Consider the following 17,971-nt stretch of genomic DNA (forward strand, 5'->3'; position numbering starts at 1 on the left):
ACGATTCGAGCTTCCGCGCCAAAGATGCATGTTTGTATTTGTTTTTAAATAAAAAAAAATCGATCACCAAGGCACCAACCGAACAATGACGTGGATCAAAACGACGACCGATATTAATTCGGCATCAGAAACTTCGGCGCGCCGAAAGCGAATTAGCTCATCTCTCGTTGTCTCGCTTCACTGCGCTTCTTCTTCTGCGCTTGCAGACAGATCGGCCGGTTGAGCATTCGAGCTGTGCCGATCAGCGCGGACGCCTATAAAAGCCATGCGTCGCCTGTTCCATCCACTAATCCATCCATCGATCGAGCAGCCACTTCACACCAGCAAGTGGAAGTAGTGCGATCCAGAGGTTCAGGCATGGCAGCTCCGAGAGCACTCGTCCTCAGCGTCCTGCTGGCGATCGCCGTCGCCCACGCCGAGGCGGCGTCAGTCGTCGTGGGTCTGGCCAAGTGCGCCGACTGCACCAGGAAGAACATGAAGGCCGGGGAAGCCTTCAAGGCTGTGCAGGTGGCGATTAAGTGCAAGAACAGCGCCGGCGAGTACGAGAGCAAGGCGGTGGGCGGCCTCGACGGCACAGGCGCCTTCAGCGTGCCCCTCGTCGCCGACCTCCATGGCGCCGGCTGCGTCGCGCAGCTCCACAGCGCCGCCTCCAACGCGCCCTGCCCCGGCCAGGAGCCGTCCAAGATCGTGCCGCTGTCCGAGGGCACCACCTTCGGCGTCGTCGCTGGCGAGAACACCGCCACGCCGTCCGCGGCATCGCCGGAGTGCGCGTCCATGACCCTGTGCGGGCCGATCAAGAAGCACATCATCGAGCACTTCCACCACAAGAAGCCCATGCCGCCCAAGCCGGAGCTCAAGCCCCAGCCCCACCCGGACTACGGCCCCGTGCCCAAGCCGGAGCCGAAGCCGCAGCCCCACCCGGACTACCACCCCGTCCCTCCCACGCCCACCTACGGCGGCGGTGGCGGCGGCGGTGGATACCACGGGCACCACTGAGTCAGGTCTACCCCTGTCCTGCCCAGCGATGAAATCTCATCATCAGCGGGTTGGTGATCAGTGAGTGGTCGACGGTGCTAATTATGAATGGTTTGCATGCGTGAGTATCGTTAGGTCTTCTGCCATTCCCGCGAAGCCCCGTTTATTATCTGCACTGCAGAGTTGGGAGTTCAAAATAACAGATGTGCGTGTGTGTGTCGCTGTGTCAGGCAAGTGTGAGGGTGTGTTGGTGTGTTGCTTTATCAAGATTTTGTAATTTCAGTGTGTGTTTTGTATAAGAAGTTATTATGAATCAAGTAATTTAAACAAGTCGATTTGTCAACCGAACAATTGCAGCTGTTCGAGACGATTGGCATGATAAGGATAGTGTGATTTTACTTCAACTCAATTTTCAGATCCGTGAACTGAAACTGAAGTGAAATTCAGGCGTGTGCAATGCATTCATACTGTTGGTCATAGTTTTTTCTCTTAGGATGAACAAGTCGATTTATGAACATTTTTTCTAGATAAGTGAGGCTTTTAAAAAATGTTCATCATGTGTTCAAAACAATGATAACCGTAAATTTAAAGCAAAATTGTTCGCCGTGTATCTTAAAAATGTTCATCGTGAATTTAAAAGGTTTGCCACTAATTTTAAAAAGTTCATCATGTATTTATATCACTAATTTAGTTATCTAAACGCTCTTATATTAGTTTACAGAGGGGGTATTTAAAAGTTGTCATCACGTAATTAAAAAAAGGTTAATTGTGCATTAATGAAAATTTTCACCATGTTTCAGAAATGTTCATCATGTATTAATAAACTTAACCATGTATTTTTAAAAAGTAAAAAAATGCTCATTGTGTAATTAAAACATATAAAGATATTTTTTAAATGAACTAAAAATATTCATTGTGTATTAAAAAAATATTCACCATGAATTGTTCAAAAAAAATCACCTTGTATTATTCAAAAACGCTCGGACACAAAGGACAAATGTTCATACACGGTGTGGGGAAAAGGAGAAAATGCATAGAGTAAAAGAACAACAAAAGAGGAAAAATGGACAATGAAAACAAAAAGGGAAAGAATGAAGAATCCAACTAAGAAAAAAAACAGTTCAGAAGCCAAACACAAAAACCCCGCAAAAAGACGCAGCAGGAACCAGCGAACGAAACAACACCCCTAGCTGGCCTGCCCAAGTCACCTTGCTTGTGACTGTCTTCACATCCATTTGACGTGTGTGCGTATTTGCCGGAGACCTCCTATTCCCTGACCTACGCGGGGAAAAGTGAGGAAACATGCACCTAAACCTGTGGGTAGCCCGACCCGAGCCTGGCCCGAAAAATCCAGGCCGGGCTCGGGCCTTGTTTTGCAGCCCAATGTACATTTCGCCTAGGCTCGGGCTTTCGTAACAATACTGAGAAATAGTATTTGGTTGGGCTTTCAATATTCAGGTCGGGCTTACAACTAACAACATTGATAAACACCATTCGAGCTAGACTTTCGGGCTTCGGGCCTATATTTGGCTGAGGCTCGAGCTTGAGAAAGTGTGTACTTTCGGGATTTGGACCAGCTGGGGCTTGAAGTTTGGGTTTCTGGCTTTTTGAAGCCCAGCCCGAAACCCAGCCCAGCCCGAAACCCAGCCCAGCCCGCCATATAATCAGGTTTAAGTGCACCCCCGCCCCCCACGCGTGCTTTTGGCCGGCCCATATGCGGGGTGAGCCGGGCTTATTGTTATTATTTTTTGCTTTTGTACTTTCGTTCTTTCTCAATTGCAAGAAATGTTCATAAAATAATCATATATTTGCGCATTTCTGAAAGTGCTTCAAATTTTCAAAATATTATATGATTTAAATTCTTCATAAATTGAAAATTTTCTTGAATTTCAGAAAATGTTCATGAATTGTAAAATTGTTCCCCTAGTTCACAAATTATTCATGTATTTGAAAGTCCATGGATTCGAAAATTGCTCGCGAATTTGAGACATCGTGCGTGATTTTTATATATGATCACGAATCGGATAAAACATTCGCAGATCTGTTAGAATCTTTCCAGCTTTGTTCTCGTGTATAGTGAACATTATTAGACTTTTTCCTAGTGAGAGAAGAGAATGGAATAATAGAGTGAGTATAGCAATTGATATCTACAGATACTTTGCGAGGTTTATATCATTAAATTTAGAAATGATGTCATTATCACGACATGTATTGGATGTCCTTTTTTCACTAGTTAATATCCATACTCATATCATGTTAGATGACCGATTTTTCATAATATAACATTTATTGTGAATCAAAAACCAGAAAGCAAGAATCCTGCAAAGAAAATGTAACACATAATCCTAGAGAGCGCCTTACACATCTCATTTCTAAGTGTGTTTACTTATAATTTGGTAAACATAAGTCCAAGCAAAAAAAAGCAAATCAAAGTACAGAGAATACCTACATACCATGACCCATTGACCAGTCCACACAATTGACTGCTTTAATGTGACCCATCAAAGACACTGAGAGCTTCAAAGGTGAACTGTTGTTTGATCCAGGCTTTGGTTGGCACAGTAAAGAATGCAAAATAACAGCTCAAATATTTGTATCAGCAAAAGATCAAACAACTGCAATAAGAAGCACAGAGCACATGAGCAAGGAACTTAAATGTTGTTAATAAAACAAGAAAAAAACTAAGATACACTTGTGTCACTCGCAACTCACTAACTCATCACAAATTCTTCATACGAGCAAAATAACACTACTAGGGACAAAGCAGGGCTTCGATTTTCTTGCACAACAGCTAACAGTTAGAGCTTTTAATTCAAGTTTACCCAATAATTCTCCACAATTCCTCACATAGTTTCAAGTTCAACCATTACTGGTATGTAAATAGACAAGATTAGATCGATATTAAAATTTGCATTACGCTATCAACGAATGACGGCTCAATTTTATCTCCACATAGATGACACAAGAATCTCACTTGAGTAGTTGGTCACAATGCATACTAGCATACTAATGTTTCCAATCGAACCGCAGCCAGAAACTTAGAACGAATTATCCAACCTCTACCACCAAATCAAAGTCATAATATGATGTTGCCTCCAGGTTCCACGATCCCGGTAGGTACATCCATGCACTTTCCACATGCGAGATGCGATGAAGATGTGAGATGTGGCCAAAGATTTGGGATGTTGTAAACATATCTACGAGATATTTTTTTCTTTATGTATACCTAATAGTTTACTAGAAGCCGCTATCAGGATATTTCTGACTTTTAAAGACACACACACACACACAGAGGTATACGTATATACTATGGTCATGTGAGTGTCACAAATTAATCCATGAAACATGCAATTTTATGTATTCTATTTTCTTATGGTTATAGGGGTTAAGTTTAAGTATTATTTTATGGTGCAATCTACTCCCTCCGTTCCTAAATATTTGTCTTTCTAGATATTTTAACAAGTGACTACATACGGAGCAAAATAAGTGAATCTATACTCTAAAATATGTCTACGTGCATCCGTATGTGGTAGTCCATTTGAAATGTCTATCAAGACAAATATTTAGGAACAGAGGAAGTATTGAATAGAAAGAAACTAATCAAATTTAGCGTAGGGCGTGCACATATTTTAATGACACACATTACAACCTAGCAGAAAATACTATTATTTATATTGAGCATAATTATCGTAAGTAAATATAAAAAAGAAGTAACCGCTCGCAGTTAATAGTGAGTTTTAAACATGTATAAAAGTTTAATATAAATATTTAATTTAATTAGACTCGATTTCTTGTCACAGCCCTAGATTCATGTTTGTAATTAGTGGCATTGCATCCATGCATCATGTCTAATTTTATCTGAAATTTGAATTGAGGGAATTTTCAAAACCTCAGAAACATTTTAAAAATTATCAACACTAAAATCTTCTCAAATAAGTCCAAGAAAATGTTCCTGTTATTTTATGAAAATATTGGCAAGAGGTAAAATTAAAACCAGTATTTTTGGAATGTCAGAAATATTTATTTTGAGAATTTGAGTTAATCTAATAATTATTTGCATTAGACTTATATTTATTATATATTAAATATTGGTCCAAATTTTTTGAAAGTTTGTATGTGGCTCTGGACTAGTTCCCTAAGTCCACATATTGAATTTCAGAAGTTTATAAAGTGATTTGGTAGTTAAACCAAATCAAACAAACAGAACAAAATAGAAAACAAAAACAGAAAGGGAAGAACAGAGAGAGAGAGAGAGTTTACCTGGCAGCCCACTTACCCGGCCCAACTCCTCTAGCCGGCCCAGCCTACCTGGCTCTGCCAGTCGTCCTCTACCTCGTGCCAGAGGGCACGAGGGCGTGTGGCTGCCGCCCGCGCGTACGCGCCGCGCCACCTCCTGCTTGCCGCTTCGCTCTGGCCCTCTCTGGACGTCGACACGTAGCCCCCTGGTCCTCTCCCTCGCTCCCCTTGTCCTTCCCCTCCCCTGGATCCCTCTCTCTCTCACCACCGAGCGGGGCTCGTCGCCACCGACGCCGTTCACCGTAGCCACCGCCTCCTCCTGAACCTCTCTCCGCGCCCGGAAGCTCCGCCACTTCGTCCTCGACCCCCTCGCTGAGCCACGCAACGCCGGACGCCCTGAAGCCTCACCAACACCGCCGTTCCCCTCGTCGCTCGCCGTGGATCCTCGCCGTTGATTCAGGAGCTACATGACCTCCCCGAGCACTCTGAGCTTCTCTACGAGTCCTCCGTGAGCCCCTCTTTCCCCTACCCTAACCTGGTTGCTTCGCTCGACCTCTAGCTAGCGCTGCCGCCATGGCCGAGCTCCGTCGCCGCCTGCCTTGTCATGCGCCACCATTGCAGCCCGCGCCCGTCGTTGCAGAGCACGGCAACGAGCTCGTCGTGCCTCCAGGAGGCCGGCTATCCCTTTTGCTAGCTCGCCCGTGCCCCGTAGCACCGCTGCCTGCTTGCGCCCGAACTCCGGCCGCCGCCCAAGTGGTCGCCGCCGTCGACCCCGGCCTCCCTGCGCCTAGCTGCGTGCACCCCTGGATGCGGGCGAGCGAGGGCTTCCTCGTGGTGCCCTGTTACCTCTTGAGCACTGCGTTAGTTTTCCCTTGAAGAGGAAAGGGTGATGCAGCAAAGTAGCGTAAGTATTTCCCTCAGTTTTTGAGAACCAAGGTATCAATCAAGTAGGAGGCTACACACGAGTCCCTCGCACCTACACAAACGAATAAATCCTCGCAACCAACGCGGTAAGGGGTTGTCAATCCCTACACGGTCACTTACGAGAGTGAGATCTGATAGATATGATAAGATAATATTTTTGGTATTTTTGTGATAAAGATGCAAAGTAAAGAAAGTAAAATAAAAACGACGCTAGAAATAGCTAAGTGTTGGAAGATTAATATGATGGAAAATAGACCCGGGGGCCATAGGTTTCACTAGTGGCTTCTCTAGAGAGCATAAGTATTTACGGTGGGTGAACAAATTACTGTTGAGCAATTGACAGAATTGAGCATAGTTATGAGAATATCTAGGCATGATCATGTATATAGGCATCACGTCCGAAACAAGTAGACCGACTCCTGCCTGCATCTACTACTATTACTCCACACATCGACCGCTATTCAGCATGCATCTAGAGTATTAAGTTCATAAGAACAGAGTAACGCTTTAAGCAAGATGACATGATGTAGAGGGATAAACTCATGCAATATGATATAAACCCCATCCTGCTATCCTCGATGGCAACAATACAATACGTGCCTTGCTGCCCCTACTGTCACTGGGAAAGGACACCGCAAGATTGAACCCAAAGCTAAGCACTTCTCCCATTGCAAGAAAGATCAATCTAGTAGGCCAACCCAAACTGATAATTCGAAGAGACTTGCAAAGATAACCAATCATACATAAAAGAATTCAGAAGATTCAAATATTGTTCAGAGATAAACTTGATCATAAACCCACAATTCATCGGTCTCAACAAACACACCGCAAAAGAAGATTACATCGAATAGATCTCCACAAGAGAGGGGGAGAACATTGTATTGAGATCCAAAAAGAGAGAAGAAGCCATCTAGCTAATAACTATGGACCCGAAGGTCTGAGGTAAACTACTCACACTTCATCGGAGAGGCTATGGTGTTGATGTAGAAGCCCTCCGTGATCGATGCCCCCTTCGGCGGAGCTCCGGAACAGGCCCCAAGATGGGATCTCACGGGTACAGAAGGTTGCGGCGGTGGAATTAGGTTTTTAGCTGCGTATCTGATCGTTTGGGGGTACGTAGGTATATATAGGAGGAAGGAGTACGTCGGTGGAGCAACATGGGGCCCACGAGGGTGGAGGGCACGCCCAGGGGGTAGGCGCGCCCCCCTACCTCGTGGCTTCCTGGTAGCTTTCTTGACGTAGGGTCCAAGTCATCTGGATCATGTTCGTTCCGAAAATCACGTTCCCGAAGGTTTCATTCCGTTTGGACTCCGTTTGATATTCTTTTTCTGCGAAACTCTGAAATAGGCAAAAAAACAGCAATTCTGGGATGGGCCTCCGGTTAATAGGTTAGTCCCAAAAATAATATAAAAGTGCATAATAAAGCCCAATAATGTCCAAAACAGAAGATAATATAGCATGGAGCAATCAAAAATTATAGATACGTTGGAGACGTATCAAGCATCCCCAAGCTTTATTCCTGCTCGTCCTCGAGTAGGTCAATGATAAAAACAGAATTTTTGATGTGGAATGCTACTTGGCATAATTTCAATGTAATTCTTATTAATTGTGGTATGAATATTCAGATCCGAAAGATTCAAGATAAAAGTTCAATATTGACATAAAAATAATAATACTTCAAGCATACTAACTAAGCAATTATGTCCTCTCAAAATAACATGGCCAAAGAAAGTTCATCCCTACAAAATCATATAGTTTAGTCATGCTCCATTTTCTTCACACAAGAATGCTCTCATCATGCACAACCTCGATGACAAGCCAAGCAATTGTTTCATACTTTAGTAATCTCAAACTTTTTCAACCTTCACGCAATACATGAGCGTGTGCCATGGATATAGCACTATGGGTGGAATAGAATATAATGATGGGGGTTATGTGGAGAAGACAAAAAAGGAGAAAGTCTCACATCAACGAGGCTAATCAATGAGCTATGGAGATTCCCATCGATTGATGTTAATGCAAGGAGTAGGGATTGCCATGCAACGGATGCACTAGAGCTATAAATATATGAAAGCTCAACAAAAGAAACTAAGTGGGTGTGCATCCAACTTGCTTGCTCACGAAGACCTAGGGCACTTGAGGAGGCCCATTGTTGGAATATACAAGCCAAGTTCTATAATGAAAAATTCCCACTAGTATATGAAAGTGACAAAACAAGAGACTCTCTATCATGAATATTATGGTGCTACTTTGAAACACAAGTGTGGTAAAAGGATAGTAACATTGTCCATTCTCTCTTTTTCTCTCATTTTTTTGGGCCTTCTCTTTTTTTATGGCCTTTCTCTCTCGTTTTTTTATTCCTTACTTGGGACAATGCTCTAGAAAATTATGATCATCACACTTCTATTTATTTACAACTCAATGATTACAACTCGATACTAGAACAAAGTATGACTCTATATGAATGCCTCCGGCGGTGTACCGGGATATGCAATGAACCAAGAGTGACATGTATGAAAGAATTATGAACAGTGGCTTTGCCACAAATACTATGTCAACTACATGATCATGCAAAGCAATATGACAATGATGAACGTGTCATGGTAAACGGAACGGTGGAAAGTTGCATGGCAATATATCTCGGAATGGCTATGGAAATGCCATAATAGGTAGGTATGGTGGCTGTTTTGAGGAAGATATAAGGAGGTTTATGTGTGAAAGAGCGTATCATATCACGGGGTTTGGATGCACCGGCGAAGTTTGCACCAACTCTCAATGTGAGAAAGGGCAATGCACGGTACCGAAGAGGCTAGCAATGATGGAAAGGTGAGAGTGCGTATAATCCATGGACACAACATTAGTCATAAAGAACTGACATACTTATTGCAAAAATCTACAAGTCATCAAAAACCAAGCACTACGCCCATGCTCCTATTAGAAATATGCCCTAGAGGCAATAATAAATTGGTTATTATTATATTTCCTTGTTCATGATAATCGTTTATTATCCATGCTAGAATTGTATTGATAGGAAACTCAGATACATGTGTGGATACATAGACAACACCATGTCCCTAGTAAGCCTCTAGTTGACTAGCTCGTTGATCAATAGATGGTTACGGTTTCCTGACCATGGACATTGGATGTCGTTGATAACGGGATCACATCATTAGGAGAATGATGTGATGGACAAGACCCAATCCTAAGCCTAGCACAAGATCGTGTAGTTCGTTTGCTAAGAGCTTTTCTAATGTCAAGTATCATTTCCTTAGACCATGAGATTGTGCAACTCCCGGATACCGTAGGAATGCTTTGGGTGTACCAAACGTCACAACGTAACTGGGTGGCTATAAAGGTGCACTACAGGTATCTCCGAAAGTGTCTGTTGGGTTGGCACGAATCGAGACTGGGATTTGTCACTCCGTGTAAACGGAGAGGTATCTCTGGGCCCACTCGGTAGGACATCATCATAATGTGCACAATGTGACCAAGGAGTTGATCACAGGATGATGTGTTACGGAACGAGTAAAGAGACTTGCCGGTAACGAGATTGAACAAGGTATCGGGATACCGACGATCGAATCTCGGGCAAGTACCATACCGATAGACAAAGGGAATTGTATACGGGATTGATTGAATCCCCGACATCGTGGTTCATCCGATGAGATCATCGTGGAACATGTGGGAGGCAACATGGGTATCCAGATCCCGCTGTTGGTTATTGGCCGGAGAAGGTCTCGGTCATGTCTGCATGGTTCCCGAACCCGTAGGGTCTACACACTTAAGGTTCGATGACGCTAGGGTTATAGGGAATAGATATACGTGGTTACCGAATGTTGTTCGGAGTCCCGGATGAGATCCCGGACGTCACGAGGAGTTCCGGAATGGTCCGGAGGTAAAGATTTATATATGGGAAGTCCTGTTTTGGTCACCGGAAAAGTTTCGGGTGCTATCGGTAATGTACCGGGACCACCGGGAGGGTCCCGGGGGTCCTCCAGTGGGGCCACCAGCCCCAGAAGGCTGTGTGGGCCAAGTGTGGGAAGGAACCAGCTCCAGGTGGGCTGGTGTGCCCCCCACCAATGCCCAAGGCGCAGGGAGAGTGGGAGGGGGCAAACCCTAGGTCCAGATGGGCCTTAAGGCCCACCCTAGGTGCGCCCCCCTCTCTTTTCCCCTTGGCCGCACCCTAGATGGGTTTTGGGGGCTGCCGCCACCCCTGGGGAGGGAACCCTAGATGGGGGCGCAGCCCCTCCCCTTCCCCTATATATACTTGAGGTATTTGGGGCTGCAAAGACACGAGATGATCTCTCTCTTGGCGCAGCCCTACCCCTCTCCCCCTCCTCTCCCGCGGTGCTTGGCGAAGGCCTGCAGGATTGCCACGCTCCTCCATCACCACCACGCCGTCGTGCTGGTGCTGGACGGAGTCTTCCCCAACCTCTCCCTCTCTCCTTGCTGGATCAAGGCGTGGGAGACGTCACCGGGCTGCACGTGTGTTGAACGCGGAGGCGCCGTGGTTCGGCGCTTAGATCGAAATCAACCGCGATCTGAATCGCTACGAGTACGACTCCTTCATCCGCGTTCTTGCAACGCTTCCGCATCGCGATCTACAATGGTATGTAGATGCACTCCCCTTCCCCTCGTTGCTAGATTACTCCATAGATTGATCTTGGTGATGCGTAGAAAATTTTGAATTTCCGCTACGTTCCCCAACAGTGGCATCATGAGCTAGGTCTATGCGTAGTTTCTATGCACGAGTAGAACACAAAGTAGTTGTGGGCGTCGATTTTGTCAATTTACTTGCCGTTACTAGTCTTATCTTGATTCGGCGGCATCGTGGGATGAAGCGGCCCGGGCCGACCTTACACGTACACTTACGTGAGACAGGTTCCACCGACTGACATGCACTAGTTGCATAAGGTGGCTAGCGGGTGTCTGTCTCTCCCACTTTAGTCGGATCGGATTCGATGAAAAGGGTCCTTATGAAGGGTAAATAGAAATTGGCATATCACGTTGTGGCTTTTGCGTAGGTAAGAAACGTTCTTGCTAGAATCCCATAGCAGCCACGTAAAACATGCAACAACAATTAGAGGACGTCTAACTTGTTTTTGCAGGGTATGCTATGTGATGTGATATGGCCAAAAGGATGTGATGAATGATATATGTGATGTATGAGATTGATCTTGTTCTTGTAATAGGAATCACGACTTGCATGTCGATGAGTATGACAACCGGCAGGAGCCATAGGAGTTGTCTTAATTTATTGTATGACCTGCGTGTCAAAGAAAACGCCATGTAATTACTTTACTTTATTGCTAACCGTTAGCCATAGTAGTATAAGTAATAGTTGGCGAGACAACTTCATGAAGACACGATGATGGAGATCATGATGATGGAGATCATGGTGTCATGCCGGTGACGAAGGTGATCATGCCGCGCCTCAAAGATGGAGATCAAAGGCGCAAGATGATATTGGCCATATCACGTCACTTTATGATTTGCATGTGATGTTTATCATGTTTACATCTTATTTGCTTAGAACGACGGTAGCATAAATAAGATGATCCCTCACTAAAATTTCAAGAGACGTGTTCCCCCTAACTGTGCACCGTTGCGAAGGTTCGTTGTTTCGAAGCACCATGTGATGATCGGGTGTGATAGATTCTAACGTTCGAATACAACGGGTGTTGACGAGCCTAGCATGTACAGACATGGCCTCGGAACACATGCGAAACACTTAGGTTGACTTGACGAGCCTAGCATGTACAGACATGGCCTCGGAACACAAGAGATCGAAAGGTCGAACATGAGTCGTATAGTAGATGCGATCAACATGGAGATGTTCATCGATGATGACTAGTCCGTCTCACGTGATGATCGGACACGGCCTAGTTTGACTCGGATCATGTATCACTTAGATGACTAGAGGGATGTCTATCTGAGTGGGAGTTCATTAAATAATCAGATGAACTTAATTATCATGAACATAGTCAAAAGGTCTTTGCAAATTATGTCATAGCTTATGCTTTAGTTCTACTGTTTAAGATATGTTCCTAGAGAAAATTTAGTTGAAAGTTGGTAGTAGCAATTATGCGGACTGGGTCCGTAAACTGAGGATTGTCCTCATTGCTGCACAGAAGGCTTATGTCCTTAATGCACCGCTCGGTGTGCTGAACCTCAGCGTCGTCTGTAGATGTTGCGAAACATCTGACATACACGTTTTGATGACTACGTGATAGTTCAGTGCGTAATGCTAACGGTTTAGAATTGTGGCACCAAAGACGTTTTTGAAACGTCGCAGAACATATGAGATGTTCCGAAGACTGAAATTGGGATTTCAGACTAGTGCCCACGTCAAGAGGTATGAGACCTCTGACAAGTTTCTTAAGCCTGCAAACTAAGGGAGAAAAGCTCAATCGTTGAGCATGTGCTCAGATTGTCTGAGTACTACAATCGCTTGAATCGAGTGGGAGTTAATCTTCCAGATGAGATAGTGATGGTTCTCCATAGTCACTGCCACCAAGCTATTAGAGCTTCGTGATGAACTATAACATATCAGGGATATACATGATGATCCTTCAGCTATTCGCGATGTTTGACACCGCGAAAGTAGAAATCAAATAGGAGCATCAATTGTTGATGGTTAGTAAAACCACTAGTTTCAAGAAGGGCAAGGGCAAAAGGGATACTTCATGAAACAGCAAATCATTTGCTGCTCTAGTGAAGAATCCCAAGGTTGAACCCAAACCCGAGACTAAGTGCTTCTGTAATGAGGGGAACGGTCACTGAAGCAAAACTACCCTAGATACTTGGTAGATGAGAAGGCAGGCAAGGTCGACAGAAGTATATTGGATATACATTATATGAATGTGTACTTTACTAGTACTCCTAGCAGCACCAGGGTATTAGATACCGGTTCGGTTGCTAAAGTGTTAGTAACTCGAAATAAAAGCTGCGGAATAAACGGAGACTAGCTAAAGGTGAGATGACGATATGTGTTGGAAGTGTTTCCAAGGTTGATGTGATCAAGCATCGCATGCTCCCTCTACCATCGAGATTGGTGTTAAACCTAAATAATTGTTATTTGGTGTTGAGCATAAACATGATTGGATTATGTTTATCGCAATACGGTTATTCATTTAAGGAGAATAATGGTTACTCTGTTTATTTGAATAATACCTTCAATGGTCTTGCACCTAAAATGAATCTCGATCGTAGTGATACACATGTTCATGCCAAAAGATACAAGATAGTAATGATAGTACCACATACTTGTGGCACTGCCACTTGAGTCATATTGGTATAAAACGCATGAAGAAGCTCCATGTAGATGGATCTTTGGACTCACTCGTTTTTGAAAAGATTGAGACATGCGAACCATGTCTATTGGTATATATGCATGAAGAAACTCCATGCAGATGGATCGTTTGGACTCACTTGATTTTGAATCACTTGAGACATGCAAATCATACCACATGGGCAAGATGACTGAAAGGCCTCATTTTCAGTAAGATGGAACAAGAGAGCAACTTGTTGGAAGTAATATATTTTGATGTATGCAGTCCAATGAGTGCTGAGGCATGCAGTGGACGTCGTTATGTTCTTACTTCACAGATGATTTGAGTAGATGCTGAGTGTATTTACTTGATGAAACACAAGTCTAAATTATTGAAAGGTTCAAGTAATTTCAGAGTGAAGTTGAAGATCGTCGTGACAAGAGGATAAAATGTCTATGATATGATCATAGAGATATCTGAGTTACGAGTTTGGCACACAATTAAGACATTGTGGAAACATTTAATACCGCCTGGAACACCACAGTGTGATGGTGTGTCCGAACATCATAACTGCACCCTATTGGATATGGTGCATACCATGATGTCTCTTATCGAATTACCACTATCGTTTATGGGTTAGGCATTAGAGACAACCGCATTCACTTTAAATAGGGCACCACGCAATTCCGTTGAGACGACACCGTATGAACTATGGTTTAGAGAAACCTAAGCTGTCGTTTCTTAAAAGTTTGGGGCTGCGACGCTTACGTGAAAAAGTTTCAGGCTGATAAGCTCGAACCCAAAGCGGATAAATGCATCTTCATAGAATACCCAAACAGTTGGGCATACCTCCTATTTCAGATCTGGAAGCAAAAGTAATTGCTTCTAGAAACGAGTCCTTTCTCGAGGAAAAGTTTCTCTCGAAAGAATTGAGTGGGAGGATGGTGAAGACTTGATAAGGTTATTGAACCGTCACTTCAACTAGTGTGTAGCAGGGCACAGGAAGTTGTTCTTGTGGCACCTACACCAATTGAAGTGGAAGCTTATGATAGTGATCATGAAACTTCGGATCAAGTCACTACCAAACCTCGTAGGACGACGAGGATGCGTGCTACTTCAGAGTGGTACGTGATCCTGTCTTAGATATCATGTTGTTAGACAACAATGAACCTACGAGCTATGGAGAAGCGATGGTGGGCCCATATTCCGACAAATGGTTAGAAGCTATGAAATCCGAGATAGGATCCATGTATCAGAACAAAGCATGGACTTTGGTGAACTTGCCCGATGATCGGCAAGCCATTGAGATAAATGGATCTTTAAGAAGAAGACGGACATGGGCGGTAATGTTACCGTCTATGAAGCTCGACTTGTGGCAAAGAGTATTTTCACAAGTTCAAGGAGTTGACTACGATGATATTTTCTCATCCGTAGCGATGCTTAAGTCCGTCGGAATCATGTTAGCATTAGCTGCATTTATGAAATCTGGCAGATGGATGTCAAAAACAAGTTTCCTTTCCAGTTTTCGTAAGGAAAGGTTGTATGTGATACAATCAGAAAGGTTTTGTTGATCCTAAGGATGCTAAAAGGTATGCTAGCTCCAGCGATCCTTCCATGGACTAGAGCAAGCATCTCGGAGTCAGAATATACGCTTTGATGGAGTGATCAAAGTTTTTGGGTTTATACAAAGTTTGTTAGAAACTTGTATTTACAATAAAGTGAGTGGGAGCGCTACAACATTTCTGATAAGTATATGTGAATGACATATTGTTGATCCGAAATGATGTAGAATTTCTGGAAAGCATAAAGGGTTGTTTGAAAGGAGTTTTTCAAAGGAAGACCTGGATAACGCTGCTTACATATTGGGCATCAAGATCTATAGAGATAGATCAAGACGCCTGATGATACTTTCAAAGAACGCACACCTTGACATGATTTTGAAAGAGTTCAAAATAGATCAGCAAAGAAGGAGTTCTTGGCTGTGTTACAAGGTGTGAGTATTGAGTAAGACTCAAGACCTGACCACAGCAGAAGAGAGAGAAAGGACGAAGGTCGTCCCCTATGCTTTAGACGTAGGCTCTACAGTATGCTATGCTGTGTACCGCACATGTAGTGTGCCTTGCCATGAGTTGGTCAAGGGGTACAATAGTGATCCGGGAATGGATCACATGACAGCGGTCGAACTTATCCTTAGTATCTAGTGGACTAAGGAATTTTCTCGATTATGGAGGTGAAAAGGAGTTCGTCGTAAAGGGTTACGTCGATGCGAACTTTGACACTAATCCGGATGACTCTGAGTAGTAAACCGGATTCGTATAGTAGAGCATTTATTTGAAATGGCTCCAAGTAGCGCGTGGTAGCATCCACAAGATGACATAGATATTCGTAAAGCACACACAGATCTGAAAGGTTCAGACCCGTTGACTAATAACCTCTCTCACAAGCATAACATGATCAAACCAGAACTCATTGAGTGTTAATCACATAGTGATGTGAACTAGATTGTTGACTCTAGTAAACTCTTTGGATGTTGGTCACATGGTGATGTGACCGGTGAGTGTTAATCACATGGTGATGTGAACTAGATTATTGACTCTAGTGCAAGTGGGAGACTGTTAGAAATATGCCCTAGAGGCAATAATAAATTGGTTATTATTATATTTCCTTGTTCATGATAATCGTTTATTATCCATGCTAGAATTGTATTGATAGGAAACTCAGATACATGTGTGGATACATAGACAACACCATGTCCCTAGTAAGCCTCTAGTTGACTAGCTCGTTGATCAATAGATGGTTACGGTTTCCTGACCATGGACATTGGATGTCGTTGATAACGGGATCACATCATTAGGAGAATGATGTGATGGACAAGACCCAATCCTAAGCCTAGCACAAGATCGTGTAGTTCGTTTGCTAAGAGCTTTTCTAATGTCAAGTATCATTTCCTTAGACCATGAGATTGTGCAACTCCCGGATACCGTAGGAATGCTTTGGGTGTACCAAACGTCACAACGTAACTGGGTGGCTATAAAGGTGCACTACAGGTATCTCCGAAAGTGTCTGTTGGGTTGGCACGAATCGAGACTGGGATTTGTCACTCCGTGTAAACGGAGAGGTATCTCTGGGCCCACTCGGTAGGACATCATCATAATGTGCACAATGTGACCAAGGAGTTGATCACGGGATGATGTGTTACGGAACGAGTAAAGAGACTTGCCGGTAACGAGATTGAACAAGGTATCGGGATACCGACGATCGAATCTCGGGCAAGTACCATACCGATAGACAAAGGGAATTGTATACGGGATTGATTGAATCCCCGACATGGTGGTTCATCCGATGAGATCATCGTGGAACATGTGGGAGGCAACATGGGTATCCAGATCCCGCTGTTGGTTATTGGCCGGAGAAGGTCTCGGTCATGTCTGCATGGTTCCCGAACCCGTAGGGTCTACACACTTAAGGTTCGATGACGCTAGGGTTATAGGGAATAGATATACGTGGTTACCGAATGTTTTTCGGAGTCCCGGATGAGATCCCGGACGTCACGAGGAGTTCCGGAATGGTCCGGAGGTAAAGATTTATATATGGGAAGTCCTGTTTTGGTCACCGGAAAAGTTTCGGGTGCTATCGGTAATGTACCGGGACCACCGGGAGGGTCCCGGGGGTCCTCCAGTGGGGCCACCAGCCCCAGAAGGCTGCGTGGGCCAAGTGTGGGAAGGAACCAGCTCCAGGTGGGCTGGTGTGCCCCCCACCAAGGCCCAAGGCGCAGGGAGAGTGGGAGGGGGCAAACCCTAGGTCCAGATGGGCCTTAAGGCCCACCCTAGGTGCGCCCCCCTCTCTTTTCCCCTTGGCCGCACCCTAGATGGGTTTTGGGGGCTGCCGCCACCCCTGGGGAGGGAACCCTAGATGGGGGCGCAGCCCCTCCCCTTCCCCTATATATACTTGAGGTATTTGGGGCTGCAAAGACGCGAGATGATCTCTCTCTTGGCGCAGCCCTACCCCTCTCCCCCTCCTCTCCCGCGGTGCTTGGCGAAGGCCTGCAGGATTGCCACGCTCCTCCATCACCACCATGCCGTCGTGCTGGTGCTGGACGGAGTCTTCCCCAACCTCTCCCTCTCTCCTTGCTGGATCAAGGCGTGGGAGACGTCACCGGGCTGCACGTGTGTTGAACGCGGAGGCGCCGTGGTTCGGCGCTTAGATCGGAATCAACCGCGATCTGAATCGCTACGAGTACGACTCCTTCATCCGCGTTCTTGCAACGCTTCCGCATCGCGATCTACAATGGTATGTAGATGCACTCCCCTTCCCCTCGTTGCTAGATTACTCCATAGATTGATCTTGGTGATGCGTAGAAAATTTTGAATTTCCGCTACGTTCCCCAACAGTGGCATCATGAGCTAGGTCTATGCGTAGTTTCTATGCACGAGTAGAACACAAAGTAGTTGTGGGCGTCGATTTTGTCAATTTACTTGCCGTTACTAGTCTTATCTTGATTCGGCGGCATCGTGGGATGAAGCGGCCCGGACCGACCTTACACGTACACTTACGTGAGACAGGTT

At 44.7% G+C, this 17,971-nt stretch overlaps 1 protein-coding gene across 1 annotated transcript; it reads left to right on the forward strand.

Moving 5' to 3' along the window:
- The first annotated feature begins 278 nt into the window (after positions 1-278).
- On the forward strand, positions 279-1,305 carry LOC109736448 (uncharacterized). Its single transcript, XM_020295676.4, has one exon. The coding sequence runs from the start codon at positions 358-360 to the stop codon at positions 994-996; it is 639 nt and encodes a 212-aa protein (XP_020151265.1). The 5' UTR covers positions 279-357; the 3' UTR covers positions 997-1,305.
- The last annotated feature ends 16,666 nt before the right edge of the window (positions 1,306-17,971 follow it).

The sequence above is a fragment of the Aegilops tauschii genome, chromosome 2 (genome assembly GCF_002575655.3).
Source record: "Aegilops tauschii subsp. strangulata cultivar AL8/78 chromosome 2, Aet v6.0, whole genome shotgun sequence".
NCBI classification, from domain to species: domain Eukaryota; kingdom Viridiplantae; phylum Streptophyta; class Magnoliopsida; order Poales; family Poaceae; genus Aegilops; species Aegilops tauschii.

Coding starts and splice junctions, on each gene's coding strand:
- LOC109736448 (XM_020295676.4), top strand. CDS start 358: ATGGCAGCTCCGAGAGCACTCGTCCTCAGCGTCCTGCTGGCGATCGCC.